We start from the raw sequence: 27,540 nt of genomic DNA, 5'->3' as shown, positions 1-27,540 counted from the left end.
GTGTATCCCCTTCGTCCGCATTTCTCGTCTTCTTCACAAGTCACAGCCTGCTTTCATCTTCGTTTGGTTCCACATTCTGGAAACTGCTCTCTTCCACACGTCTGTCGTCGGTCCGCTCTGCACTTCCTCCGCCTTCCGCATGTACTTATTCGTCACTTAGACATCATCGCAGTCGTCGTCGTCGGCCCCGCCGTCGCTCGCTCGTGCGTTCTTCAACGTTTCTAACCTACCTTCAGCAAACAGCAGCCTCCATGCTTGCCTCCTTGCTTACTTGCCACTTCTATCCCTCCCCTTACACACTTGACATCAGTAACTCCGTGTTCTTGTGACCCTCTTGCGATACCTTTCGACCCCGCTTCTTCTTGACGCTTGACGACGGCCCACAGCGATCTCACGCCGGCGCCGTCCACGAGTCTACGACCCCAATCATCCTAATCCTCCGCTTACCTGTTGCCATCCTATAGTTGAAATTCAATAAAATCTGTTATGCTTTTCATTCGCATGAAGGATGTGCGGTGCCCATGTGTGCCTTGCATGATGTGCGGCAGACGGGACGGGATTGTGCATATTGAGGCCTTGAGGAATGATATATTTCCATGTCTGCCTCTAAGCTAAAACAAGATGATCCATAAATTAGGGGAAAAGATGTATTATATGTACTCGAGAAATAGGTAGAGCGCTTGTAGAACAGCAGCGTTTTCGTCAGTAATGCTCCTTCTCAAGCATCGCGGCCGGGTCCGTCACATCGATGCCAGCAGCCTCCGCTACAACAAAAAAAAACATGTAAATAACGATCGACAAAGAAAGAAACAGACTCGTGGCAGCCACGCACCCTCGATCTGCTTCACCGGGCCCGTGAACCACTTGCGCGCGCTGAGGAACCAAAACCCGAGGCTGTACGCGAGCACGATGCCGACCGCGACGATCGCGTAGTTGAGCGTCTGTGAGTTAACCGGGTTGAGCTCGGGCAGGATGAACACGATCGAGATGAACGCGATCCAGGTGACCGCGGTGATCGCGACGGGGAATGAAAACACGCCGAGGTGGAACGGCCCGCGGACGAACTGATCGTGGTAGATGACGCGGAGGGCGATGGGGATCGCTGGGAAGCAAAGAGTTAAGTGCAGTGGTGGGTGAGCCGGTAGAAGAGAGAGAGTTACCGTAGGAGATGTAGAGGCCGATGGTGGCGATACTAGTCGCTGCGGAGAATGCAACGCTGCTGCCAAGACTGGGCAAGCCAAGAAGGAAGCTGAGGGTGCAGGCGAGCCAGACTGCGCAGGAGAGCAGACAAATTTGGTTATCGTGTTGCCGCGCGGGATGGGATGGGCACAAGCTTACCAGTCCGCACAGGCGACCTCCACCGTTTATCAACGGAGTGGAAGAACTTGTGTCCGGGGATACCTCCGTCGCGAGCGAACGCATACATCATGCGCGAGTTTGACGTTACAGAGAATGTACTAGGAAGATCATCAATATCAATGTTACTTTTCAAAAAAACATCGGTCAAGAGAACCCTACCCGCAGAAGAACATAGCGCCAATAACGATGACCTGTTAATTTGACATGAATCTACATTCTTGCCCTGCATAGTCGGTCAGAATGGGAGGGCTCACCATGAGCACGATGGCGCCCTTCTCGCCAACCGTGTCGAGGAATATCTGTGTGACGGGCTGACCAGTGGCCGTCCCGACCGTGGCGTCATAGTCCTGCATGGAAAAGAGCAGGCCGAGGAGGAGGAACCAGCCGAGAACAGCTGAGACGCCGATGGCCATAACAATGCCTATAGAACCAGCCATCGCCGCGTTGTGGGTCTCCTCTGTCATCTAGGTTATCCAAGCGTCAGACGCCGTTCACAGGCACGAACAAAAACAAGTTAGTCAGTGTTTACTCACATGCGCGCTAGCGTCAAACCCTTCAAGTATTCAGAATGCAAAATTCAGCATGCATTCCGATTCGGTGAGGGAAATGGGGAAGTATCCCGAAGCGCCGACGCACCTGTGAGCGTATACTGCGCCATCAAAATGCCGACAACCACGACATACGCAGAGCTCGCGCGCTCTGACCATCCGGGCCCGTCGACGCCCGTGCCATCAATGAATTGTGTGAACACGTAACTGCCGGACTGGTGCGTCGGCGCCTTGACGAGAATCGCAATCACGAGCGAGACAGTGCCCACCGCATGCCACCAGACGGAGATGTTGTTGAGGTATTTGAGGCTGTGCACGCCGAAGGTGTTGATCATGCCTGGGGATCGAGGTGAGCGAGATTGCAAAGTGTGTAGGTGTTCACACGAAATATATGCGCATATGTGCACTCATCATGCGCAAAACTAGGGAAGGTAAAGGGGAGGAGCTTACGCACCTTGAGTGAACAGCACGGCGGCGTAAATCCCGATGGTAGTCTTGCGCGTCGGCTCAAAATTGGTCCCGAGCGTGCATGCCGTGGACAAAAAATTGGCGCACGCGAAGCTGCCCAAATGGTACATAGTCAACATAATGACCTATAAGAGCAGCTACTTGTACTATTTCCTTACGAACCTGATGCCTGTAGTGACCGCAACCTGTCCAAGCAAGCTATACGAGATGTCAGTCATCAAACACTTGCGGAAAGGGAAGTACATACTTGAACCAGCCCGTCACCCAAGATGCGAACGCCGCGTTCTGGGGCCTTGACAACATAGCTGCCCAGAAGTAAGGGCCACCGCTTGTGGGGTGAGCACTGCAGACCTCTAAATGAATCGATGATGGATATTACAGGCATGTATAAGGTTTGAAATACTCACCTGCCATAGCGAGCCCAACCAGCATCGTGAAGAATGCTGTTAAAGGAGTTAGATTCTAAACATTCTCAGCTTCGCTACATGCTGCGCATTCTCACCAACCACAACCCAGCCCCACACCATCACTGCGGGCCCGCCAGTAGTCTATGGTGCATGACGGTTCAGAAACGACGGCAAAAACAAACTCTGCGCACTCACCAAACCATAGGCGAACAGAGAGGGTATTCCGGTTATGACACTGATGATAGAAAACGAGAAGCCGAAATTCTGCGGAATCATTGCTCAGGCGTCAACAACCTACATGGCGGCGTGATATCGCAAACGCTCACCTGCAGCATGCTCAAATCTCGCCTTGATCACGACGAGGTGCGACGAATATCAGTCACAGGACTACATCTCGAAGGAAAAAAGAGAAAAAAGAACATACTTCAGCTCCTGCTTATACCCCATCCTCGCGAGCTCTGCCTCATCGGCCTCTCCGCGAGCAGCGGGCGCGCCCAATCCGACCTCGGCGACAGTTGTGTTGTCCTTCGAGGTGATTGAGGCAGGCATGGTCTATGGTTGAGGGGGAGGGACGGGGGCCATCAAGGAGTGAGTGGAGAATATTTAAACGGGACGGAGCAGATAACTGCAGATAAGGCCTCCGTTTGCGCCAGATAAGATTGGAAAATCACTTGGCCCCTTGATACTCACGTAAGATACCAGACCGATCAGCTACCAGATCCTCTCTCCCCGATCCATCTATTCCGCTGCGCATATTCGCCGGCCTCGATAGGCCCCTGGCCATCATGCACGATGATGGTCTACTAGTGGTCCCTCTTCTCGCCATCGTCGTGCAGACAAATGAACAATCTTGACGTGTTCGCCTTGGGGTACTCGGGAGGGTCTAGGACGTCCATGTCTATGGAGCGAGACTGGCAGCCAAGAAAATTTTGTCGACGTTTTTCATCGCCGGGTATGTACCCGCGGTTGGTACGTCCAGTCAGTCATTTCGATTCGACTACCCGGAGAATGCAACGAACATGCCATTCTCCTCGCACTACGCATTTACTGCTAGAAGAGCCTCTGATCGGTAATCAGTGCATCATTGATGTTGATTCGAGTCGTTGAATGCATCGTATTCCTCTTTCTCGATCAGTTTTCCCATATGCAACTGCTGTCAACAATCCTTCGCTTCTCTCTCCGCATCACTGGTGCTGAAAGCTGTTCAGGCGAGGTCGGGCGCCCCCTCGTTTAGACTGCGCAGGCCTGCCAGCACTGACCAGTGGCAGCGCCGGAGACATACCCGCAGATGCGGCATACACTGACGATGGCCATACCAGAAACTCTCGTCGCCTGTTTCAGCCCATATTTAAGTCCATTCTTGTGCTCCGTTGGGCGCCAAACTTCAGTCATCTCGATCAAAAGATCAAGGATGTCGTCGATGCCTTGGCTGCCCTCTGCATACCAACCCCGGCGATGTCAGTGCTGTTGCCGCAGAGATCCATGCAAAGAGTACTTGCACTATATATCTTGCTCCCAGCGCTATAGTTGATTCCCTGATCCTCACTTCCAAATCCTATGGAACAGCCTTACACAGATAGCACTGTCGACGAGCAGCGCATCTCCTTCACTCGATTCACCAATCTCGCGGTCGAAATCTACAATTTCGCTTGGACGGCATTTTATGAACGTTGATCGCTAGAGCCTGACGTCGAATATTTTGTCAATGAATTCATTCCTACGTCCGAGGCTACCAAGAACGTTGTGATCTACAGGAAATAGGCAATCTCTTCGGTACTCTTCGCAAGGCGATCACTCGCACGAAACCCGCAAATGCTGATACAAAAAGCATCGTTTCAATTCTCGGCCGCCTCAGTCTCATTCTTCACCTTGCCTTCACCACGCTCGTTGTTACATCGGTGCTGTGACGTCGGTCATTTTGATGTCACTTCCCCATTTCCTTCGCTGACCTCGTAACTACTGCGATAGCGATAGCAGACTCTACGCTTCTTCGGCGCTATTTCAAGGGAGTGGTGGGGTTTCATCACCTGATCAAGAACCTCCTCGACACCGCTTATTCTGCTAGGACCCGTTCTTGGTACACACAATCGCTCCGTGTCGTCCAGGCTCCCAACGCTCGCTATCCTTTCGAGGTCAACATGCACGACGATGCGGTGCTCAAACTCTTGAAGAAACACAAAGGAATAGAGGGTCCTCGCGCGGATCTGAATGCCCAGCAGAATAAGCGACTCGTCGAGCCAATGAAGGTGTTGTTTGACAGGCATAACCCAAAGGATGTGTCTATCAAGTCTACGGATGGCCAGACTATCATCTCCGGTTTGGCGCGGCCGCATAGCGCGCGCGCTCTGCTTGCGTTCATCGCGAACTCGGCGGATGCAAGCCCATATTCATACATCGGTTTGAGCTGCAAGCGTACCTGCTATGCGTTCTTCAGGGCGTATAACCGACCCGGCCCCAATCGCCTTTCTACATTCAAGGGATTGAAGTGGAATTTTACATCCTTTTCGTTTTTCCGACAACGAGTTCAGTGATGCAGTCCGACGCCGTATGAGTACCATGGTGGAGAATGATCTATGGGCAGATTGTGGTGCATCTCTCCTCAATTGGGAGATATCCGCTTTCTGGTCAGACAACGATGACGAAGAGAGTGTCTCTTCGGCTTAAACAACACTACGTTCGGCTCTACCTTCGGACACACACTGTATCGTTATAAATACATGAATGGAATCGTTAGCACCACTGCGGTACTCCTTCCAGGCCCCTTGAAAAATATACCACATTCAGAACCCGAGAGATCCTGAATACAGACTCTGCACAAGGATGAGCGAGTTCATCGGAGAGGAGAGAAAGAGGAAAGAGCAGACTCTCAGTCAGTCCGGCTATTACCGCTCGCACCCGCAACTAGTAACTTAATACAAGTCTAAACAACCCGATCGGCGTAGATCGTAGACCTTGACCGGTTGACCGCTTCTTCAAGCATATTTGAACTTCAACTTTTTGTTCTGCCATCTCACTTCTCACTTCTTTAACTCCAATCATAACTGATGAACGGTTTACAAATTGAACTCCCACCTGGCAACGAATTTGTTGCCTCTCCACAACATCAACCATCTCAACCGCCAGACGAAGGCGACATCTGCAGTGCCTACAAGTTCAAGGTCGATAACTGGAATTCGTTCAGTGAGCATCATACAATCATACAATCAGTATTTCAAGAAACGCACTCATCGGCTTTGCGACCGCCCAGCTCAGAAGCAGATATCCGCTGCGCAGTGCGCCACAGCAATCAAGTACGAAGCGCGCATCGTAGCTCAGGCCACTGCATCAGGTGCGTATCATACGGCGGTGCCAGCATGGGCCTTTTCTCCGGATGAACAAGGATACTCAGCTCATCGCCAATTTGAGTGGGCAGTGCGCCACCCTGGCTGGCACAAGTCCTGGCCCAGGCGTTGCAACCCATCCAGAATGAGATCCAAGGTCTTCGAAATGATATGACTACTCTTCGAAATGATATGACTGGCCGCTTTAATACAATCGAGAATAAATTCGCAGACCTGTCACTTCGTCAAGCTGATGTGCAGCGCGTTGCTTCCAAGGTGTGTTGCCTGTATGTCACGCAACACCATGACTCATGTTGCCTCCAGCTTTGGAATCAGAAGATGAACTTAGGCGTTGGGGACACCTTTCAAGAAGTTCCCTTCATTGATGGAACCTCACCTACAGTAAGCTGTATTCACTGCTGAGCCACACGCGGACGTTGTCTCTGATATCAAACTTCCTCAGCGAAATCACGACCTTCCACTCCTCTCCTCCGTGCAAAAGGTTCAGGACTTGAACCGCGATCTCTCCCGCAGATATCACCAGGGATACTTCCCCGGTGAACCTGTGCCCGCGCCCGCGCCCCGTGTGCAAGCAATTCTAGAGGCTATAGGTGTCTTTGAGTACAGCCCTGAGTAGTTTCCTTCCTTCGCTTTGTCGCACATCTGCTACCGCATCTTGTACATACTGCTCTCGATGATGTCTCGTGAATTCCAAAAATCTGTGATCACATCCTTCCAGCTCCTCGAGCGCTTTCACAGACGTGGAGCGCGCTCGAAATCAACAACAGCGGCAAAATTTCGAATGTAATCTTAGATGTTTCCGAGAGCGGAAGATGCTCACAGCAAACTCTACCTATTGCAGTCACAGTTGCTAAGCTATAGAGAATTCGACATCGCGGCCAGCAAAGATTACAGTCAACAATGCTGGATCCATGAGCATACAGTAAATTATATATAAGGAGCCTTCCATGGATCATCGTCATCTGCATCTTCTTCTTCCGAATCCAGATTGAACGATCTCCAATAGTCTTGCCATTCATCCCAAATTGCCCATAAATCATCTTTCACCATAGTGTTCGTTTGAAGTCGGATCACGTTGTGGAGATCGTGATCGGAGAATGCAGGGAAAGCAAAGGGATGTAGAATTGATATCTGGGCGATTGGATATAGAAAGGCAATTTCGGGTCCGCCCGATTGTATGCGCTGAAGAACGCATAGCAAGCATAGCAGGGATGCTCGCAGCTCAAACCGATGTATGGATATGGGCTTGCATCCGCTAAGTTCGCGAGGTACGCAAGAAGAGCGCATGCGCTGTGCGGCCGCGTTAAAGCGGACAGGATCATCCCGCCGTCAGTAGATATGTTAGTGACATCCTTCTTATGCGTGTCGAGCATGCACTGCATATTGTCGATAATGCACTGGTTCCACTGAGCATCCAAATCTTCACGAAAACTCTCCATGCCCTTGTGCTCCTTCCAGAGGCTCATCACGTAATTGTCGCGCATATCGACTCGGAAGGGCAGGCGAGTGCTAGGAATTTGGACAACACGAAGAGGCTGAGTGAACATTGATCGAGTCGCAGTAGAGCGAGCGATGTCGAGGAGAGCCTGGATTGGGCGATGGAAAGCTACAACTCCACTCAGATAGACTCAGATACGCGTCGAGCTGGTCTTCACTGTAAACATAGTGACGAGTCAATGTATGAATCATCTACTGAAGACACCTTCAAAAAGCGGTAAACTCACCAATGTTACAACATTGATGTATCAACGAGTCATCTTCAAAATCGTCGAGGTATGGCTGAAGAGTGGTACTCAGCAGACTGAGAGCCGAAACAATGCTCTTCATATCACCATTGGCGGGCTTCGAACAAGTGATTGCTTTGCGGAGGGTATCAAACAAATTTCCTATCCGTTGAAGGTCACGACGTTCGTCGTCTTTGATGATATCTATGGTCGTGACAGTGACTTGAGGGATGAATCGATCGACAAAATAGTCAGCAAAATCCGGCGCAAATCGTTCATGGAAAATCGCCCAAGAAAAATCGTAGACCGCTGCAGCAAAATCGGTCGCCGGCGACTCGAGCGAGGGAGATGTGCTGCTAGTCACCGGCGCTACTTGTCGGAGACTCCTCCATAGAATTTGAAAGTGGGACTCGAGGGGGCTGGCTATATCACTGGAACTGGCGAGATACAAAATGCAAGGACTCTTTGCGTGCATCTCTATGGCAGCAGCAGCAACGTCGCCGGGTTTGGAAATGCATAGGGCGGCCAAGGCATCGACGAGGTCCTTGATATGAGGATCAACATGATCAAGGTTTGATGACCAGCGTCGCATGTCGGGAGAAATTAAGGGTTGCAAGCAAGACACGAGGGTTTCTGGCGTATGCATCAGTGATATCTGTGTTGTAGCAGTGTCTCGGGCAACGGAGAGTGTTGCTCATATATATATAGTTCTTCGGAGTTTTGAATCAAGGATGGTATCCCAAAAATACAAGCGGCGCAAAAGCGCAGAATAGTGAAGTTTTACAATTTCTGCACTACCTCTGCCCAATCATGATGCATGCATGATCATTCTGTCCCTCATTGTCACTTGGCGTATCCTCTCGTATCCTGATGCAACATGGCGCAACCTAGTGTCCCTATGGTTCAGATCCGCCGCTAGATCTTCCACTTCATCGTAAACTGAGTGCTCTTGACAGCTTCTTCCCCATCCATGATCGATCTATCTTCTGATGTCAACTTCTGTAACATGGCGTATCATCTCGTACCCTGGTGTAACACGGCGCAACATGGCGTATCTGGTAATTCTCTGTTGGGTTTTTGACTCTTCTGACAAGCGCCACGACTGTGTGCGATTATGATCAATGACCGAGTAGCGGACATGATGGCGGACATGTGAGTCTTTAGTGGTGCCACTTGACGTTAGAAACAGCTGCGTCTTCCTGAATTAAACCTAATCCACATCCCGTTAGATCTTGAGAAGTATGGAACATCGATTCGCCTGAATTTGAGGTTTCAGCTTCGAGAAATTTCCGAGGTCATATATATATGGACAGAGGGCTCTCAGGTCCTTGCCTCCCGACATCTGGCAGTATCTGGCAGTATTATGGCAACTCCGGAAAGTCTCCTTACAGCTCTTTATCCATTCGTTCCTCTCCTCTCCTCGCAGAGAAGATTCAACCCCGATGTCAGCAAAAAAGTCCGTAGATATCTCAATGCGCTAGCCCTCATCAGCGTAGCACGCCCAGCAGGGGATGTTATTGCCGTAACTCTGGCTACGCGCAAGGAAGAGACCGCATTATACATTGCGACCAATGGGGGAGTATCTCAATCAGTCGTGGACCATCTTCGAGCTGTGTGGCGCTGCCTTCGACAAATATCTCGAGGTCCCGCTGGTAGTTCTTCAGACTCGAAAGGTTTCTCTCAAGAGTTGCGAATGGAGATTGTCCATCGGATCTATCACTTTACGTGGAAGAAATTTCAGCGTCGTTTCAATAAACGTGCACCTGTATTTCTGGAATCTGTTCGACGCTTGATTGGCGAAATGTCTGATCAGGACCCTGCTCTGCTGAAGAATATCGAGTCTAGTTTCCTGAAAATAGGAGCCCTGACACGGCTTGGCACTCCCGAAGACAGTGATATAGATTCTCTTGTGGAACAGCTCGATGCCATCCAATCGACTATCTCAAATCGTTCAAAGAGATCGAGGATCAAATTGCTATTAGATCTTGTTAGTGCAGACAGTACGTGCGCCGTGCATTTGCTATTCACCCGTCTCCTCGCATATAACGATTTATTCTACAGTGTATGGTACAATCCAATATGACGTTCGGCGGTATCTTAAAAAGGTTCTTGCCCTCCGTAACCATATCAATGACCTACTCTCGGTTGGATGGGACAAAAAATTCCAGTCGATGCTCTCTGCGCCCCTACGCATTGTTCCAATTCCGGCCATGTCTCGCCAATTTATGGTCAATTTAGACGATCCTGCTTTTGTACTCCATTGCTTTGGAAGCCAAGAGGAGGTTCATAAAGCGCGCCCCCGATGGATCAGAGATGTACTCAATAAAGTACGCTTGGAACTCACTAAAAAGAAGCACATCTCGACCTTGGGCGATGACACATACTCTTGTGCTGAGGTTTACACTCATTGCGAGTGCGCTTTGGTCGTATACCTCCAGGATCATTCTGAGGTAAATCCGATTCGTTTCATTGGTGTCTCTAAACTATGTTGCCAGGTCTGCTTCACATTCATCCGTGTCTACAAATTAAAAGGCCGGATCCGTTATCAATACGCGGGCACTCACGGGAAGATATATCTGCCATACGTGTTTCCTGAGCTTCCAGATGGCAACACCCCAAACTTGGATGCTGAGGTCAGAAACGAGATACTCAAGATTCTAACAGAAGATTTTCAAGAAGGCTGGACGCAGAAACATAAAGGCCGACAAGTCTCGGATAGCACAGCTGCATCGTTCATGACATCAGACGACGAGGAGTCTAAGAGGGCTGTTGACGAAAGCGAATCCACTTCATCTTTACGAATGACATTCTAACCTCCAGTTTCATTCCAGGGAGAGTAGAAGCCTCTTCGTACCACGACTGATGCCAGTATCAAATAATCGATCGTATAGTTTTGGGATCTGTGTACTTTTAGGCTAGTTCTGTCACGGGGACAACGAACCGTTGAATCGTGTGCTAATGAACACAGTGCTTGCGTGTCCATTGTACATTGTCTGTAAGAGGGTATATCATTGAGTACCTGGTTGAACATTAGCAAAGACCATTTTCACAGGACACGCTGAAAATTTGAGCTGGAAAGTCATTGATAAGTCCACCTCACTGGACGTTTAGAATCCGTGTAGTTTGCGTCTCCCCGACGGCTGGAGTCACACCATGAGCCAAGTAGCCACAACACCCCTCTTGCGCGAGCTCGACAGATCTCAACGAACTCCATCCACCATCGCACTGCAATGCTCTTCCATGGCTCTCTCGGAGACTTGGAAGCCAGAGTTCACGAGCGTGAGAGCCTGCGGCACGGTGTTGAAGATGAAGAGGAGCAGTCGGTTCCATTCAACGGTGCGGATTTGTATGCGGGAACTCGAGGTGCTGGGTACTGACGAAAAGATAGACTGAACATGACTGAAATGTCAGACGAGGTATTGAGCGGAAGGTTATGGTGTAGCTGACAATGGATTAGCCGACGCAACCACAAATATAGCATCTGAAAGAACACCATAAATGTGTCTGCTACGCCGAAGATATGCTCGATTCATTAGCGCTATCGTCGGCGTCAGCGTCGTCTGTCCAGCGACCGTATTCATACCACTCCGTTAGGCATTCATCCCAGACTATCCATAAATCATCCTCCACCATGAAGTCGTGGTCGGAGAATGCAGGGAGAACGAAAGGGATGAAAACCCCGATTTGGGTCCTAGTGTATAGAAGGGCACTCTCGAGTTCGACTGGTTGTACGCACTCAAAAACATATAGCAAGCGTAGCAAGGGTGATTGAAACTCAGGCCGATGTAAGAAAATGGGCTCGCGTCCGCCGAGTTCGCGAGGTGTACAACCAGAGCGCATACGCTGTGTGGCCGCACTGAAGCAGACAGGATAACCCGGCCACCTGTCGAGACGATGGACACATTCTCCCACTTGCTACTGTCGACCATGTCTAGTATGGGATCGATGATATGGCTGTTCCATTGGGCATCCAGATCTGCATCAGGATTCTCAATACCTTTGTGGTCCTTCCAGAGACGTAGCACGGCATCGTGCATGTCTACTTCGAAAGGGAGGTGCGCGTTAGGGACTTGAATGACACGGAGCGACTGTGTGAACCATGAACGAGTTATGGCAGAACGAGCGGTATCGAGGAGGACTTCAATAGGGGGTTGTAAATCCAGGACGTCATCTAGATAGAGCCAGACAAATGTTGTGCTGACATTTTCTACTGAGAGATCAGGAATCAGAGTCAGCGGAAGACGCGTGATAGATGCAAGCTCAACTTACACGAATCACAGCACCGTCGCACCAGTGCGTTTGGTGGGAGAAAATCGAGATAGGGCTTGAGAGTGGCATTGAGTAAGCCGAGAGTTGCAACTATCTTCTTCATATCAGCATTCGCGGGATTCGTGGGCGTGACTATCTTGCGTAGGGTATCGAAGAGATTCTCTGCTGTCTGCAGATCGCGACGTTCCTTCTCGCTGATTTTAGCACCAAACATAGGGTCAGTGACTTGAGAGATGAAGTCAGTGACAAAAGACTCGGCGTTCTTCGAGAATCGATCATAGAATGCCGTCCAGACGAAATTATAAACTTCGACGCCGACATCGATCGCCGGCGAATCGAGCGAGGGGGATGCACCGCCGGTCGACAGCGCTACGCGTCGCAGACAATCCCATAGGATCTGGAAGTGAGATTCCAGAGAGTTGTCCTTATCGCTAGCAGCGATATAGATAGTGCAGGTACTCTGTGCATGGGTCTCTAAAGCGACTGCAGCAACATCGCCGCGTTTAGATATGCTCAGGGCGGTCAAGGCGTCGACGATGATCTTGACCTGAGGTTCGATATGATCGAGCTTCGGCATCCAGCGGTACATCGTGAGAGGAGAAACGGGCTGGAAGCAAGCAATGAGAGTCTCTGGTGTAGCCATTGCCGATATTCGTGTCTGTGGTGATGTCTCTGTTTGGCAGAGAGGCTGCGGAGTCTGAACAGTGGCGCCACGGAAGATCCGTCAGGTACCACACGCCACGGCACTGCCACGGCGTGGCGTGGCGCAGCCCAAACGTCCCAAACTTCTCAGGCTCCGCCGCTGACCTCCCCAACCTTATCCTCTGTCAGTCCCTGCCAGTCCTCTGCCCTGCGGGACCCTGACCACCACGCCGAATACTTTCTCTCACGGTCCTCATAAGGTTTTGGGTCAGGACTCCTTTCGGGGGTGGATGGTCGGTATCGTGAGGAAGTGGAGGATGGAGGAAACATGTCCTGATGGTTAGACGAGTGTCCGTCATCTAGTCTGATGTGGTGTTTTTATTTGCGAGTTTTCATGAATTTCTTTCAGCGATTTTTCAAAAGGTCTGATAAGTTCTCGGTAGCGAGAGCCCTCCTGAGGTTCTTCGAGACTCGGTGGTCAAACAGTGCCGCAGGCCCCTGGATCATGCAGAAGTCAAACCAGAGTTGACCCCCTTGGTCCGACATACTTCTGCATACTTCTTCGTATTGTGATCGATTCTGATCGATTCGTCTGCTCTTGTCTAGACGTGCGGCGCAACCTGGCGCATTGCGCACCCGCTGATCAGATCCGGTGATGATTAATAACTGTTTGGCGCTTCTTTAGCGTGAACGGCACGTCGAAGGCTGTAGGGAGTCAGAAGCACTACAAAATGGCGGTAGAAGCTCAGTGAGTAGTGGTGAGGCGCCACGATACGTGGTGCCTAATTACAGCTGTTTGCGGTACATAGGGCGCGGCGCGTTTTCTCAGGATTTTGTCGATTTTTGTACTGTAGCACAGAATAGCCATAGCTCTCTAAATACTGACTCAATAATGATGAATCTTAGTTTGTTGGCCTTGCATTGAGTATTTGCAGGGCATGAACTCAGTCTCAGTGTGATTTGGTCTATTTTTGAGGTTGGCGGAAAATGCACCCTATCGGACACTGCGCGCACCGTTGAAGCCTCATTTTGAGCGGTAGAGGTCCAAAATTGATATAAAGGTATCCCGAGGGCACCAGGTGATTTTTTCTCTATGTTTTGAAGGACACCGCTGCTTTGTCTAAAATTTGCAAGTGTCACAACCTAGTTGGCGGTGTGACGTCATCAGGATCTTTGCCTCACCACCACCATCCCTCAACTGCAATCCCTTTTCCCTTTGTCATCATGACCTGATGCCCTTAGGATACCTTTCAAGACCAACATATATCAATTTTGGACCTCTACCGCTCAAAACGAGGCTTCAACAATGCATGCAGTGTCCAACAGGGTGTATTTTCCACCAACTGTTATGATCACGTTCTGTCGGGCCTTAACAGCGGTCTATTCCGACACGATCATCACAAATATCAAGCGGCCTCACAAGTTGAGGTGTACAACAAGGTACAGATAATAACCTTGGTCATCTTCTCCCAACGGATCACCTTATCATTGGTCGAGTATCATGAGCCATATTGCGTGCAGGCATAGAATGCCGCTTTACAAACTACTCACACACGGGCATTGAGCTCCTAGTCTTTCCTGGCCGGAAGGAGACGAACGGAGAAGCATAAGAGTAGTCGTTATTGAGAGAGACGACTTAGAGAATACCTACAGATACATATACAGTATTCTCACACCCTATTTCCTAAAGTAGTATAAAAGGCCCATAGAGTAGGCTGAGGATCTTCAGTCTATTTTCTTCGTTTGCTGTAGTCTTCCCACTACAGCCCTTCGTTCTACTGCAGTCTTCCTACTGCAGTCTTCGTTCACTGTAGTCTTCCTACTACAGCCTTTCATTCTTAGGCAGTCTTTGTACTGTCAACTTCATTGCTACATTGCAATACATCTCTGGCTCCTGTGCTACATGTACAGTCAAGACCATCGTTCCACACATCCTCCTCGAGTGACCTAGGGAAGAACCTCCTACTCTTGGGGTTACCGAACGAGCAGTTCGTAACACCAACCTCAAAAATAGACCAAATCACACCGAGACTGAGTTCATGCCCTGCGGATACTCAATGCAAGGCCAACAAACTAAGATTTACATCATTGAGTCAGTATTTAGAGAGCTATGGCTGTTCTGTGCTCTGGTACAAAAATCGACAAAATCCTGAGAAAACGCGCCGCGCCCCATGTACCGCAAACAGCTGTAAAGTTCTCATGGCGCTTTCTTCGAGAGTCCTTTAGTTTCACCGCGTGCTGGAGCGGGAGGTTGGCTCGTTCTCAGATTGTCCGACATCTACGACGTCCTTGATCTGAGAATCAACATGATCAAGATTTGATGGCCAGTGTCGCAGGGGAATTATGGGTTGCAAGCAAGACAACTGCAAGACACGAGGATTTCTGGTGACCTCATCGTCATCGAGGTTTGTGTCTCTGATGCCAAGAGCCTGGAAGAAGCAAATTTAAACATGCTGCGCCAGTGCGCCTTCTTGCTAGCGGGTTCGACCTGATCCGCCGTGGGTGGCAAACTCGACGTTACTCGTCGCACCTCAAGAGCTACCGTTTGAAATTGGTGCATCTCAAAAATGTCAGGAGGATTGAACGTGAGGAAACTAGTAGGTATGTTTGCATTTGGTTTACAAGTTTACACATCGACTAAAAGCAGTTTCCACAAGCACATTAATGCAACAGTGTCTAAGCCGACGGAGAGTTCGTCTCACTGTCGTCAGCGCCAGCGTCGTCGTCCGTGCCAGCGTCGTCGTCCGTGCCAGCGTCGTCGTCCGTGCCAGCGTCGTCGTCCGTGCCAGCGTCGTCGTCCGTGCCAGCGTCGTCTATCCAGCGACCGTACTCATACCACTCCGCTAGGCATTCATCCCAGGCCATCCATAAATCCTCCTCCACCACAGTACCTAATCGGCGTCTGACCATATCGTTGAAGTCGTGGTCGGAGAATGCCGGGAAAGCGAAAGGGATAAAGAATTTTGATTTGGGTCCTAGTGTATAGAAGGGCACTCTCGGATTCGACTGATTGTATGCGCTCAAAAACATATAGCAGGCGTAGCAAGGGTGATTGCAACTCAGGCCGATGTAAGAAAATGGGCTCGCGTCCGCCGAGTTCGCGAGGTATGCAACCAGAGCGCATACGCTGTGTGGCCGCACTGAAGCAGACAGGATAACCCGGCCACCTGTCGAGACGATGGACACATTCTCCCGCTTGCTACTGTCGACCATGTCTAGTATGGGATCGATGATTCGACGATCCCACTGGGCGTCCAGATCTGCACGAGGACGCTCCACGCCTTTGTGTTCCTTCCAGAGGCTGAGCACGGCATCGTCGTGCAAGTCTACTTCGAAAGGGAGGTGCGCGTTAGGGACTTGAATGACACGGAGCGACTGTGTGAACCATGAACGAGTTATGGCAGAACGAGCAGTATCGAGGAGGACTTCAATAGGGGGTTGTAAATCCAGGACGTCATCTAGATAGAGCCAGACAAATGTTGTGCTAACATCTTCTACTAAGAGATTAGGAATCAGAGTCAGCGGAAGACACATAATAGATGAAAGCTCAACTTACACGAATCACAGCACCGTCGCACCAGTGCGTTTGGTGGGAGAAAATCGAGATAGGGCTTGAGAGTGGCATGAAGTAGGCTCAGTGTTGCAACGATCTTCTTCATATCAGCAATCGCAGGCTTCGTGCGCGTGACTATCTTGCGTAGGGTATCGAAGAGATTCTCTGCTGTCTGCAGATCGCGACGTTCCTCTTCGCTGATTTTAGCACCAAACATAGGGTCAGTGACTTGAGAGATGAAGTCAGTGACAAAAGACTCGGCGTTCTTCGAGAATCGATCATAGAATGCCGTCCAGACGAAATTATAAACTTCGACGCCGACATCGATCGCCGGCGAATCGAGCGAGGGGGATGCACCGCCGGTCGACAGCGCTACGCGTCGCAGACAATCCCATAGGATCTGGAAGTGAGATTCCAGAGAGTTGTCCATATCGCTAGCAGCGATATAGATAGTGCAGGTACTCTGTGCATGGGTCTCTAAAGCGACTGCAGCAACGTCACCGGGTTTAGATATGCACAGGGCGGTCAAGGCATCGACGATAACCTTGATCTGGGGTTCGAGGTCGTCGAGCTTCGGCGTCCATCGGTGCATAGTGCGAGGAGAAACGGGCTGAAAGCAAGCGATGAGAGTCTCTGGTGTAGCCATTGTCGGTATTCGTGTCTGTGGTGATGTCTCTGCTTGGTAGCAGTCAGAGTCTTATAGCACTCTTATACTAGTAGGCTGCGGAGTCTGAACAATGGCATCACGGAAGATCACGGAGTATCAGTTGAAGATCAGCAGGCCTTCTGCAGGGACCACACGCCACGCCGTGGCGTGGCACTGGTATGGCGTGGCGTGGCGCAGCTGAAACTTCCGGAACTTCTCAGCGTCTTCTCAGTCTCCGTTGCAGACCATACGAAGAGTTCTTACGAACTTCTGCAATACCCCTGACAGCCCACGCCGAATGTGTGTTTTACCCGCCCATTATCACAAGACCTTGGATGTTCAGATCAATAGCGGAGCCCTTTCAGGGAGGTGGACGGCCGGTATTGTGAGCCTGTGAGGAGGTGGAGAATGGCGGAAACATGGCCCGGTGCTCAGACGAGTGTCTGTCATTTAGTACGATGAGGTAATTTTGTTCGTAAATTTTCATAGATTTTCAGTAATGTTTCAAAAGGTCTGATAAGCTTTTCGGTAGTATGTAGCGAGAGCTCTCCCGAGGTTCTTTGAACCCAGTGGTCAAACAGTATCGCAGGCCCCTGGATGCGGAAGTTAAACTAGAGCTGGTCCCCTTGATCGGACATACTACTCCTGCATGCTTCTCTATATTGTGATCGATTCTGATCGATTCGTATTCTACTGTATAGATGTGCGTCACAACCTGGCGCAACCTGGCACAATTTCTCGTACCTGGCGTATTGCGCAACTGCTGATCAGATCCGGCGATGATCAATGATTGCCTAGTGATTCTCAAGCGTCAACGGCACTTTCAGAAGCTGTAGGAAGTTGGAAGCACTACGAAACAATAGAAGCTCAGTGAGTAGCGGTGAGGCTAGTCTCCCAAAGGCAGCAACGTTGACGATTCTCCTTCAACCTCCGACGTGGTCTCCGGATATCCGTATCTGAGGTACCACGATACATGGTGCCGATTGCAGTTCTCATGGCGCTTTCTTTGAGAGTCATTCACAGTTTCACCGCGTGCTGGAGCGGGAGGTTGACTGGTTCTCAGATCGTCCGACATGCCGCCCCATGACCCCACCAGAAGCCTCTCTTGCAGCTCTCTATTCTCCCCTCTGCTTTCGACATCTGATGCAAGAAGGTCGGACCCCGGTGATGCCCATGTTGAGGTGAAGTATCTCATTACCGCGCTGGCTGCTATTAGTGTAGCGCGACCTCGCCAAGATGCCATAGTCATTACTCTGGATCCGCGCTCTGATAGGACCGAAATACATCTCGTGACTAACGGAGCTGCGGATGACTCGGTCAAGACACTTCCTCGCGATCCAGCATCATCTCAGAACACTGCGCACAGACGTTTGCACTTGACCGCTGAGTGGCAGATTATCGCTCGAATTTATCGGTTCACTTAGCAGAATTTACAGTAACGTATCAAAAATGGCGCAGACACGTGCACGCTATATTTCCAAGACGCATTGAATCTCAAGGGCTTGTTTACCAAAGATGAACTTGACTCAAAAAAATCGAAGTCACACTGCTCAAAAGCCCCTTTGACCTCTCTCGCAAAGCTAATCGACACATTGAGTAGGAGACTCGGGCCTCTCCTATCGGACGATGGGGAGGAGAAGCTGTCTCCAAAAATTCGGTTGTAAGTGAACTTGCCGGCACCCATTTTCACAAAATTGATGCCATGTGTTCCGGACGCAAGCGGGACTTCCTCGATGTGGAACGGTATATGGTAAAAATTGTATCTCTTCGTAATTCCATCAACGCCCTGTTCCAGATCGCTCCAAACAAGAGATTCCAGGAATGGCTCTCAACACCGTCGAAGAAATCCTTGATCTGGGGTTTGAGATGCTCGAGCTTCGGCATCCAGCGGCACATAATTCGAGGAGGAAGAGGCTGTAAGCAAGCGATCCGAGTTTCTGGTGCAGCCATCGATGGAAGCAGCCACTATGAAGGTAGTGAGAGTTGTTGACCAGATGTTGAACACCGCGCCACGTCGCGTGGGAGCCGTGTTGTCTACACGTGCAAATGATTTACAGATGCCGTTTTTTCTCGTGTGCGCATACGAGGACACTCTTTATTTTTACTATCATAACGAGACCCAGCCTAACGCTGTTTACTCAAGCGCCGAAAAGACACCCTCTTCGTCATCGTCGTCTGACCAGGTCGCGTATGTCTCCCAATCTGTGCGACATTCATCCCAAACTGCCCAAAGATCGTTCTCTACCATAGTACTCATACGATGTCGCACCGCATCATTGAATGTGTTGTCGGAAAATGCTGGAAAAACGAAAGGGATGTAAAATTCCAATTTGATCCCTTTAATATCGAAAGGCAACTTCGGGTCCGACAGGTTGTACGCGCTGAAGAATGCATAGCAAGCGTAGCAGGTATGCTTGCTGCTCAATCCGATGTACAAATAGGGACTTGCATCCGTCAAGTTCGCGATGTGTGCAAGCAGAGCGCACGCGCTGTGCGGCCGCGCCGAACCAGAGATGATAGTCTGACCGTCCGTGGACGTGATAGACACGTCCTTCGGTTTGTACCTATCAAACAACACCTTCATCGGCTCAACAAGTCGCTTGTTCCACTGCGCATCCAGGTCTGCGCGAGGACCCTCAATTCCTCCGTGGTCCTTCCAGAGGTTGAGCACGGCATCGTCGTGCATGTTGACCTCGAAAGGATAGCGAGTGTTGGGAACCTGGACGACACGGAGTGATTGTGTGTACCAAGAACGGGTGTTAGCAGAATGCGCGGTGTCAAGGAGGATCTTGATCAGGCGACTGATATCCACCACTCCCTTTAAATAGTCCCAAAGAGGCTTGGAATCGGCTTCCACTATCATAGTAATTACGAGGTTAGCGAAAGGCGTATGGAAGTCACAATAAACTGACCGATGTCACAGCACCGATATAACAAAGAGCCTGGTGAAGGAAAACCAAGGTAAGGCCGAAGAACAATACTGAGGCGTTCGAGCATTGAAACGATGCTTTTCATATCAGCATTTGCGGGTTTCGTCCGAGTGATCGCCTTGCGAAGAGGGTCAAAGAGGTTGCCTACTTCCTGTAGGTCACGACGTTCTTGGTCGTTTATCGTTGCCTTGGACGTAGGGACAATGACTCTAGGGATGAATTCATTGACAAGATATTCAGCATCAGCATCTGGCGCGAAATGTTCATAAAACGCCGTCCACGCGAAATCGTAGACTTCGACCGCGAGATCGATTGCCGGTGAATCAAGCGAGGGAGAAGCGCCGCTGGTCGACAGCGCTATCTGTTGAAGACTGGCCCATATGATTTGGAAGTGAGACTCCAGAGACTCGGCTGTATCATTGGCGGCGAGATATATGGTGCAAGCACTGTTTGTATGGATTTCTATGGCTGCGGCAGCATGATCGCCGGGCTTTGATATGCAGAGGGCGGCCAAGGCATCAACGACATCCTTGATATTGTGATCGAGATGACTGAGGTCTGGCGTCCAACGACGCATAATCGTAGATTCATATATGGGCTGGAAGCAAGCAACGAGAGATTCCGGGGTAGCCATCTTGTCTATGGGGTGTCTCTGTCAAGTAGTGGTAAGTCCGAGTATATAAAGGCCTGCGGAGTCTGAATGAGGGGACGCAGGGGGTGCCTAATGACCGTAGAAATGACACGCCACTACTACGCCACCGATACGCCACTCCGTGGCCTTCTAGGTCCTTCAAGTTGTGATTATCAACGTGCAGCGTAACCTAGCGTACTCATGGCGTCCGGTGCGTAACCGCGTACCTCGCATCCAGTGCCTAACCTGACGGAATTTGCTGTAATCTGCTCGAATCTCGACAAATCCGGCGACAATCGAATTGTTTAGTGATTCTTCTTAATCACGATTGCGACTTCAAACGATGCTTCAGTGTCAGCTTCTGACAAGTGCCACGACACGTGTATGGAATCAGGCTGAGCACTGACTGAGTTGGCTGGCAGCGCGAACGCATCTGCCGTCTTGATGATCTATTGATCACTTCCCTGACATCTGAGGCTATCTGGTGCTGCGGCTTCTGCTTCTTTCTGAGACTTTCTTCGTGTTTCAAATCATTCAATATCTTGGGAAGTAATACAGAAGCTTGTTCGTGTCTGACATCAGGCCTGGAGGCCTTGAGGCTTGAGGGTCCATGTCGCTATAAATACGACTGGACAGACAGGGATCAACGTATCAACGTCCATCAGCTAGCTCCAATGGCTACTCCAGAGGCTTTCCTGTCAGCTCTCTACCCATTACTTCCCCTGTTTTCCACATCTAAATCGGCACGATCTCTCTCTGGTAAGGTCGACGGCCAGGTCAGGGTAGCTCTCGATGCGCTAGCTGCTATCAGCGTTGCGAATGGGACAGGAGATGTTGTCGCTGTAGCTCTGGATGCGCGCCCTCACGAGACTAAGTTGTACGTTGCGACTAACGGGGACGTGAAGCATGAAGTCGAGGATCATCTTATCTCTGTATGGTCCTGCCTTGGACGCATCGCTAAACTTGCCAATGGTAGACATTCGACTACTTCCTCAAGTGATATTAATGCCCATCGGATGGACCTCACCCTTCAAATCTATCGCTTCTCTCGAAAGAAGTTCCGATCTGAATTTGAGAAGCACTCCGAAGAGTTTTTGAGGGTATTCCCACAGGGTCACACATCATCTGTTTGGAACTCACTGTTTGACCGAGATCAATACGAAGTACTCGGATATATCCAATCCACTTTCAAGTCCATCACGGACTCAGTCAAAGTAGAAAAGCCCACAGACAATCAAGTACACTCTCTTGCGGGCCTTGTCGACAAGCTCGGTGAGAAGCTTAAACGTCATTTAGATGAAAAAGTGGATGACTCGCTCTTAGATCGACTCCATGCCCATGGTGCGTGCATCCGCCACTTGACCATTTCCTTGATGTTGACGCACTTTTACAGTGAACACAAAGATATTTCTTGAGGTCAGGCGTTACCTGCGAAAAGTTCTTTCTCTTCGTAATCACATCGAAGTCTTACTGCAAATTGCATGCACCAAGAAATTTCGGTCGTGGTTTCTACCGGTTATGTCCGTTGTGAAAGTCCCGGGCATGTCTCAGTCTTACGCAGTCGACATGGGCAATCTCTATTTCACACAGCAATGCTTTGGTAGCCGAGGGCAATTCGAGTCAGTACGCCCTCGATGGAACACAGAAGTATTGGAAGTGGTACGCTCGGAGCTCATAAACAGGCACTGCTCAGTCTCAGGCCATGGCCAAAACACGTTTACTTTCGCTCGAGTCTTCATTCATTGCGAGTGTGCATTGGCCGTATACATCGATGATCACCCTGGGGCGAAGCCATTCCGGTTCATCGGTGTCTCTAAGCTATGCTGCCATGGATGCTATACCTTCCTCCGGGCCTATAACAAGAATGTTGGCAGTCCCTTTGAATTCAAGGGCACTCACGGTAAAGTGTATTTACCATACGTGTTTCCCAAGATTCCATCTAGGAGCACGTTAGTCTCGAATGCTGCGATCAGACGCGACATGCTCAAGATTCTCAAAGATGATTTTCATGTTGCTTGGACGCAGCCTCGTAGAGGCCGACGATATTCAGACAGCACAGCTGCGTCACCTCCTCCACCGGACACGGAGCAGGAAGACCAAGGGGACCATTGATTAAAGTAGGTGTGCTTCACTCATATAAATAGCGATTCTTCTAACCCCGATATCGTTTCCAGTAAGAGCAGAAGCCTGCTAACCACATGCGAATGGTTGTTTTTCTGTCACTGACAACTGAATGGCCATATCGCACAAGGCACAAGGATTTGGATTTGTGTACTGTTAGGCTTGGATTTTGTCACGACGATATAGATGCCGCTGAATTGTGTGCTGATGTACTGAAGACGTTGCTTATATGTGTCCGTTACCCATTGTCTGTTTGAGTGTATATCGTGAAATGATTTTGAACAAGGATCACCTTCGAAGGACATGCTGAAGCGCTGAAAGTATGAGGTGAACCACGTAGCTGATATGACCGTCTCATGGATTAAAGGCGCACTGCAACCATCTCGACCCTGCCGCGCGATCAAGTACACGACTATTCTGGCAGTTTACCATTAGCGTTTCATTCTCGAGGACATACTGCATTGGCTTGATGATTCGACGATCCCACTGGGCGTCCAGATCTGCACGAGGACGCTCCACGCCTTTGTGCTCCTTCCAGAGGCTGAGCACGGCGTCGTCGTGCATGTTCACTTCGAAGGGAGGCGCGCGTTGGGGACTTGGACGACGCGGAGGGGCTGTGCGAACCAAGAACGGGTCTTATCAGAACGGGCGGTGTCGAGGAGGACTTTGATAGGACAATGTAGCTTTACAACGGCATTCAAATAGGGAAGAAGAGACGTATAGGCTGTCTTGAATTGGCAGATAATCAACAGTCAGGGTAAGATTCGGCGAAAGAAGGCTTTGACTGGAAGGGGCTTACCTGTTTGAGCGCTCCTGTATATCAACAGTCCGGAGTCGTCGAGGTGCAGCAGGCCGAGAGTCGAAACGATGTTCCTCAACTCAGCGTTCGCGGGCTTCGTGCGCGTGACCGTCTTGCGAAGCACATCAAAAAGATCGCCTATGTTCTGGAGATCGCGCCGCTCTTCGTCGCTGATAGTCTCACTCTCCGAACTGTGACCTGAGGGAAGAACTGCGTGCAATAGTATTCAACCTCGGGCGCGAAGCGGTCATAGAACGCCGCCCAAGCAAAGCCGTACACCTCGACTACGAGATCGACCGCCGGCGAATCGAGCGGGGGAGGTGTGCTGTTCGTCGAGAGCGCCACCCCCTGAAGGCTCCTCCATACTAGGGTCTGAAAGTGGGACTCGAGGGAGCCAACCGCATCGTCAGAAGTGGCGAGATACAAGACGCACGGACTGCCTGAGTGGACCTCTATGGCCGCAGCGGCAAAGGTGCCAGGTTCGGATATGCAAAGAGCGGTCAGTGCATCGACGACGTCCGTCATCTGGCTGTTGATATGCTTGAGGTTGTCCCTCCAGCGGTGAATACCTGCATCAAATGTGGATTGGAAGCAAGCAACGAGTGTTTCTGGGGAAGCCATCGGCATTGGTAACTTAGTGTACGCGGAGGTCAAGATGAAGCTCGCCGAAAAAGAGCTCAGGGGGATTGCCCAGTTCGGCAATGGCCGACGCCACTTTTTCTCACGTTCATTGTGCTCCGGCTCCGGGCATCTTTTTATTTATTTATTTTTAAATCAAGTATTTATATTCCGCGCAGCGTAAGAGGACCCCTGAAAATAGGTGGGGAGGGCACAACCCCCATCCGAACGAAAATTTGGGAAAAAAGGGCGAAAAAGCTCAGTCAAGTCCGGACAAAAGTGCCCATCCGCAGAGGTAGGCCTGAGGGGCTGTCCGGATGTTGGGGGTCAATATTGGTCAAGGCCTGATTTTGAGTCTGACTAGAAAGTTTGTCCGTAGCTTAGTGGTAGAAGCTGCTGGCAGTGGGGTAATAGAATCTTAGGATACAGAGTTCGACTCCGGCAATGAGCATTTTGTTTGAGGTCTTCAAAGACCTTTGAAGGCACATGTGCTGATTGCATCACTTTGCAGCGCCTCGTTCTTATAGCTTCTTACATGTAATAAGTACTTCTTGGTATTCATCTCGAGTGCATCCCTCTCGTTTGATATTCTTTTCCCTTTAAGCTCTTCGCAACCTGCCATCCTTGACTAGCCAGACTCCTTGACCTAGATTACTTGGTAGTCCTCAGTAGTATAGTACAAGCATGCTGATTTGTCAGCTCCTGTTACCATGTCAATAATACTCTGCAGTAATCTGCAAAGACTGTCACACATTGTTCATTTATTTTCCACAATGGCCAACATTGCCATCGATATCTCAGACACTACCTCTGAAACAGAAGCCAATCCTCAACATACTATTCTAGCACAATATGCCCATATTCTCCCTCAACAGCACCTATCAGTAATTGACCTCATCCACTGCACCAATCTCCCTAGCCAATCGTCCGCCATAGTACTTCTACAAGCAGCCAATGCAATTAGCATGGCATCTCCTCGAGGCTACATTGGCATTCTTATAGAAGAATGCTTGATCCCTCCTCCTTCCTGGCTAACCAAGCTCAACAACTGCTATGCATGAGCAGCAGGACAAAATCCCTCCTCGATAATTAACCCCTTTTTCAAAGATGTTCAGTGGCCATTATGGATCCTCCGAATGTGGCAAGAACTCACCAAAGTTCACAAGAACCATGTGCTATGGTTAGCTGCCCAGAAATGGCTTGCACTGTTCAGTATACAGGGAATCGATTCTAAGGCACAGAAGGAAGTACAGATTGCACAAACATTGCTGATGTCGCTTCTGTGGGGATCACCTCTTCGAGCATTGGGAGGTTTGGGATCCATCAGCGATCTTGCGACACTCCTGTCAAACAATTGGTTAGGAGATGAGGTCATCGATATGCTTCTTTTAGATATGCATCTTCGGGTTTGGTCGCATTCAACCAAATCAGCAGCTGATTCTTAAAGAAGTCTTGGGATCAGTCAAACATGTTGCGCCGTTATGCTCAGGAGGTCCATACCAATGGTCGGGAACGTATATATATGGCGGCATTTGTTAGTGGGAACCATTGGATTGCGGTGTGCATTGACTTTAAAGAAAAATGCATTAAATATGGTGCGTTGATGAGCATGGGTATGCTCTAGGCACCAATACCCCACTTTTCGCAGCTTTTCAGTATTCTTTGACCGTTCGGCGTACTTAGGACCGACCGGTCCCGATCTGTTCGGCGATCTCAGCCATTTGTCAGAGCTCCCAAGTTTCTAAATGGTTTACCCATGTGGCATGTGGTTCTTATCTCCAGGTCCATGTGGACTCACCTTGGCAATCTCTCCGCTTATTTAGACTTTAGAGTTATTGCTTCTTATCTTATAGTGTTTGCAACATCACTCCCTTATCTTCTTTACCTTTGATCACTCTTGGCACGCATTTCCGATTGCTCTATGCCTCTGCCGATCTCCTTATCTTGTACCTGTTCGGACTTACTATAAAAGGGCACCTATGGCTTTGCAATACATCAGCTTTGGCTCCCCCCTTGTTCCGATTCCATTTGTGTGCTTGTGTCTATAAGACTTTGAGCCATTGCCTTCCGATCCTTGTTAGCATTTTGCCCTTTTGTTTGTGTTGTTGCGTTCGATTGCAGCCCTCCATCAGAGCCCTCGTTGTTTTGCTCTCTCCCTCTCATCTAGTTTGTCATCCTCTGCCAGTGTCCAGTGTGGCCTTGCACCCATTCCCTTCCCTTTGCGTCCCGATCAAATCCCGATCAAACATCGACCGACCAACCAACCAACCTACCGACCGACCAACCTACTGACCGACCAACCTACCAACCGACCAACCAACCTACCGACTTACCAACCGACCGACTTACCGACCGACCAACCGACCGACTGACCTACCGACCGACTGACCAACCAACCAACCAACCAACCAACTGAATATTTTGATTTTGGAGTTGTTTGTTCACTACACTCCGAACACTTTTAATACGCTCCCTTGTTGGTTGTTGCACAGCTTATAGTTCCTTGCACACAAGAACCAGCTCCTGCCTGTCTGCGCTTGTAGGGGTGTTTCTTGGGTGTGTTTCGCACTCAGAGGCATCACTAGCGTAACAGCGTGAATTCGAGTCTTGATGTGACTTAGCTTGACAATTGTGCTTGCAAGGGACTCGCTGTTGACAGCTAGCGCATGGCGAATTGTCATGAGGAATTTGCAAGGGTGGCTGAAACAAGCCTTTAATATGAAGTTTTGCAACGGAGGGAATTCACTGGCCTGTGGTCAACAGCTGGATAGCAACTCATGTGGTATCTGCACAATCAATGCTATTGAGCATAACCTCTTTGATATGGAAAAATTCACGCATGCAAAGCGGAGGTATTGGCGGATCCATTATTTTATTTGTCTGTCAAAGGCCCATAATGATTATTCAGTGAGTACACCCAAGAGCTTTCAAGGCAAGATCAAACTCACCTATGTTCATCTAGGTCATGCAATCCCAAAACAACCATGGTTTCTTCCCGATGGGTCTGCTAGCTTTGCTGGAGGATATAATCGACTCTCCGCCATTGCCGCTTGATATCACCAATCATGCTGACTTAAAAAGCGTGCTCAATAGTGCAATTGTTGTCATGCCATCTATCTTAAAACCGGTCAGCGTGCTGTCTTCACCCATAGAAGCCCTTGTGCAACTTGGTTCCGAAACCCTTGCTGTTACTTCTCAAGAGACCATGCATAACATACTGATGGATGACGCACCTCTGTCCACATTTGACGTGGGTCTTGACAATTCATCAGGTAGATTACAGGTGAAAGGGGCTGTCGAGATTTTCATGGGGGTTGTGGATGAATCCTTGGAAGAGAGTCCTAGGGTGGACAGCATTGCTGCATCTCAGAAGAGGTCACAATCAAAAGTTGACACCGATCCGCCACAATCTGCCAATACCAATGGCATGTCTGTGGAAACCAAAAGAATGAAGACTGCGTTAGGGGGATCCCTATGCTTGGAG

General features: G+C 49.8%; 12 protein-coding genes across 12 annotated transcripts; 7 read left to right on the top strand and 5 right to left on the bottom strand.

The window, feature by feature from the left end:
- Positions 1 to 561: 561 nt before the first annotated feature.
- On the bottom strand, positions 562 to 3,401 carry HETIRDRAFT_66031 (putative amino acid transporter). Its single transcript, XM_009552908.1, has 16 exons — positions 3,207 to 3,401; positions 3,109 to 3,130; positions 2,978 to 3,046; positions 2,878 to 2,923; positions 2,783 to 2,818; positions 2,623 to 2,728; positions 2,538 to 2,573; positions 2,362 to 2,468; positions 1,996 to 2,244; positions 1,893 to 1,912; positions 1,614 to 1,823; positions 1,519 to 1,550; positions 1,339 to 1,457; positions 1,161 to 1,271; positions 833 to 1,102; positions 562 to 764 (listed from the first exon to the last, which is right to left on the bottom strand). The coding sequence occupies exons 1-16, from the start codon at positions 3,329 to 3,331 to the stop codon at positions 703 to 705; spliced, it is 1,620 nt and encodes a 539-aa protein (XP_009551203.1). The 5' UTR covers positions 3,332 to 3,401; the 3' UTR covers positions 562 to 702.
- Positions 3,402 to 4,594: 1,193 nt separating this feature from the next.
- On the top strand, positions 4,595 to 5,313 carry HETIRDRAFT_106153 (uncharacterized protein; the record flags this gene model as incomplete). The annotated part of the gene is made up of 2 exons (XM_009553328.1): positions 4,595 to 4,694; positions 4,751 to 5,313. The coding sequence occupies 2 exons, from the start codon at positions 4,595 to 4,597 to the stop codon at positions 5,311 to 5,313; spliced, it is 663 nt and encodes a 220-aa protein (XP_009551623.1).
- Positions 5,314 to 5,826: 513 nt separating this feature from the next.
- Positions 5,827 to 6,828, top strand: HETIRDRAFT_460890 (uncharacterized protein; the record flags this gene model as incomplete). Its single annotated transcript, XM_009553327.1, has 5 exons — positions 5,827 to 5,962; positions 6,030 to 6,110; positions 6,188 to 6,378; positions 6,427 to 6,504; positions 6,566 to 6,828. The coding sequence occupies 5 exons, from the start codon at positions 5,827 to 5,829 to the stop codon at positions 6,737 to 6,739; spliced, it is 660 nt and encodes a 219-aa protein (XP_009551622.1). The 3' UTR covers positions 6,740 to 6,828.
- Positions 6,829 to 7,193: 365 nt separating this feature from the next.
- HETIRDRAFT_106151 (uncharacterized protein) lies at positions 7,194 to 8,439 on the bottom strand (the record flags this gene model as incomplete). Its single annotated transcript, XM_009553326.1, has 2 exons — positions 7,194 to 7,729; positions 7,848 to 8,439. 2 exons carry the CDS (start codon positions 8,437 to 8,439, stop codon positions 7,194 to 7,196), a joined length of 1,128 nt encoding a protein of 375 aa, XP_009551621.1.
- A 217-nt stretch (positions 8,440 to 8,656) lies between these two features.
- On the top strand, positions 8,657 to 10,660 carry HETIRDRAFT_480888 (uncharacterized protein; the record flags this gene model as incomplete). The annotated part of the gene is made up of 3 exons (XM_009553325.1): positions 8,657 to 9,025; positions 9,077 to 9,796; positions 9,909 to 10,660. Exons 2-3 carry the CDS (start codon positions 9,211 to 9,213, stop codon positions 10,658 to 10,660), a joined length of 1,338 nt encoding a protein of 445 aa, XP_009551620.1. The 5' UTR covers positions 8,657 to 9,025; positions 9,077 to 9,210.
- Positions 10,502 to 11,343, top strand: HETIRDRAFT_436607 (uncharacterized protein). Its single transcript, XM_009553324.1, has 3 exons — positions 10,502 to 10,621; positions 10,679 to 10,842; positions 10,900 to 11,343. Exon 3 carries the CDS (start codon positions 11,001 to 11,003, stop codon positions 11,238 to 11,240), a length of 240 nt encoding a protein of 79 aa, XP_009551619.1. The 5' UTR covers positions 10,502 to 10,621; positions 10,679 to 10,842; positions 10,900 to 11,000; the 3' UTR covers positions 11,241 to 11,343.
- Positions 11,344 to 11,455: 112 nt separating this feature from the next.
- HETIRDRAFT_446565 (uncharacterized protein) lies at positions 11,456 to 13,088 on the bottom strand (the record flags this gene model as incomplete). Its single annotated transcript, XM_009553323.1, has 3 exons — positions 11,456 to 12,057; positions 12,117 to 12,813; positions 12,924 to 13,088. 3 exons carry the CDS (start codon positions 13,086 to 13,088, stop codon positions 11,456 to 11,458), a joined length of 1,464 nt encoding a protein of 487 aa, XP_009551618.1.
- Positions 13,089 to 15,434: 2,346 nt separating this feature from the next.
- On the bottom strand, positions 15,435 to 16,957 carry HETIRDRAFT_422132 (uncharacterized protein; the record flags this gene model as incomplete). The annotated part of the gene is made up of 2 exons (XM_009553322.1): positions 15,435 to 16,255; positions 16,315 to 16,957. The coding sequence occupies 2 exons, from the start codon at positions 16,955 to 16,957 to the stop codon at positions 15,435 to 15,437; spliced, it is 1,464 nt and encodes a 487-aa protein (XP_009551617.1).
- A 1,581-nt stretch (positions 16,958 to 18,538) lies between these two features.
- HETIRDRAFT_148143 (uncharacterized protein) lies at positions 18,539 to 19,450 on the top strand. The gene is made up of 6 exons (XM_009553321.1): positions 18,539 to 18,617; positions 18,678 to 18,700; positions 18,753 to 19,145; positions 19,208 to 19,270; positions 19,329 to 19,365; positions 19,417 to 19,450. The coding sequence occupies exons 3-5, from the start codon at positions 18,910 to 18,912 to the stop codon at positions 19,351 to 19,353; spliced, it is 324 nt and encodes a 107-aa protein (XP_009551616.1). The 5' UTR covers positions 18,539 to 18,617; positions 18,678 to 18,700; positions 18,753 to 18,909; the 3' UTR covers positions 19,354 to 19,365; positions 19,417 to 19,450.
- A 1,742-nt stretch (positions 19,451 to 21,192) lies between these two features.
- HETIRDRAFT_328145 (uncharacterized protein) lies at positions 21,193 to 22,630 on the top strand (the record flags this gene model as incomplete). Its single annotated transcript, XM_009553320.1, has 3 exons — positions 21,193 to 21,790; positions 21,842 to 21,859; positions 21,912 to 22,630. The coding sequence occupies 3 exons, from the start codon at positions 21,193 to 21,195 to the stop codon at positions 22,628 to 22,630; spliced, it is 1,335 nt and encodes a 444-aa protein (XP_009551615.1).
- A 370-nt stretch (positions 22,631 to 23,000) lies between these two features.
- Positions 23,001 to 24,059, bottom strand: HETIRDRAFT_455213 (uncharacterized protein; the record flags this gene model as incomplete). Its single annotated transcript, XM_009553319.1, has 4 exons — positions 23,001 to 23,028; positions 23,097 to 23,253; positions 23,439 to 23,550; positions 23,622 to 24,059. The coding sequence occupies 4 exons, from the start codon at positions 24,057 to 24,059 to the stop codon at positions 23,001 to 23,003; spliced, it is 735 nt and encodes a 244-aa protein (XP_009551614.1).
- A 1,465-nt stretch (positions 24,060 to 25,524) lies between these two features.
- On the top strand, positions 25,525 to 26,963 carry HETIRDRAFT_222774 (uncharacterized protein; the record flags this gene model as incomplete). Its single annotated transcript, XM_009553318.1, has 2 exons — positions 25,525 to 25,655; positions 26,699 to 26,963. Coding segments are annotated over 2 exons (396 nt in total), but the record flags the coding sequence as incomplete, so codon positions are not given.
- Between the last annotated feature and the right edge of the window lie 577 nt (positions 26,964 to 27,540).

Source organism: Heterobasidion irregulare (genome assembly GCF_000320585.1).
Source record: "Heterobasidion irregulare TC 32-1 unplaced genomic scaffold scaffold_11, whole genome shotgun sequence".
Classification (NCBI taxonomy): domain Eukaryota; kingdom Fungi; phylum Basidiomycota; class Agaricomycetes; order Russulales; family Bondarzewiaceae; genus Heterobasidion; species Heterobasidion irregulare.
Note: the sequence above shows the minus strand (reverse complement) of the source record. Positions and strands in the feature narration are given on the sequence as shown.

What these genes read in the sequence shown, in the direction of transcription:
- HETIRDRAFT_66031 (XM_009552908.1), bottom strand. Translation starts at nt 3,331, where the DNA reads ATGCCTGCCTCAATCACCTCGAAGGACAACACAACTGTCGCCGAGGTC. An exon ending in AGGGCGCCATCGTGCTCATG is followed by an intron (nt 1,551 to 1,613) that starts GTGAGCCCTCCC and finishes TCAAATTAACAG; the next exon opens with GTCATCGTTATTGGCGCTAT. An exon ending in CCCGGTGAAGCAGATCGAGG is followed by an intron (nt 765 to 832) that starts GTGCGTGGCTGC and finishes TTTTTGTTGTAG; the next exon opens with CGGAGGCTGCTGGCATCGAT.
- HETIRDRAFT_436607 (XM_009553324.1), top strand. Translation starts at nt 11,001, where the DNA reads ATGAGCCAAGTAGCCACAACACCCCTCTTGCGCGAGCTCGACAGATCT.
- HETIRDRAFT_148143 (XM_009553321.1), top strand. Translation starts at nt 18,910, where the DNA reads ATGGAAGCAGCCACTATGAAGGTAGTGAGAGTTGTTGACCAGATGTTG. An exon ending in TCGTCGTCTGACCAGGTCGC is followed by an intron (nt 19,146 to 19,207) that starts GTATGTCTCCCA and finishes TCTCTACCATAG; the next exon opens with TACTCATACGATGTCGCACC. An exon ending in AAATGCTGGAAAAACGAAAG is followed by an intron (nt 19,271 to 19,328) that starts GGATGTAAAATT and finishes CGGGTCCGACAG; the next exon opens with GTTGTACGCGCTGAAGAATG.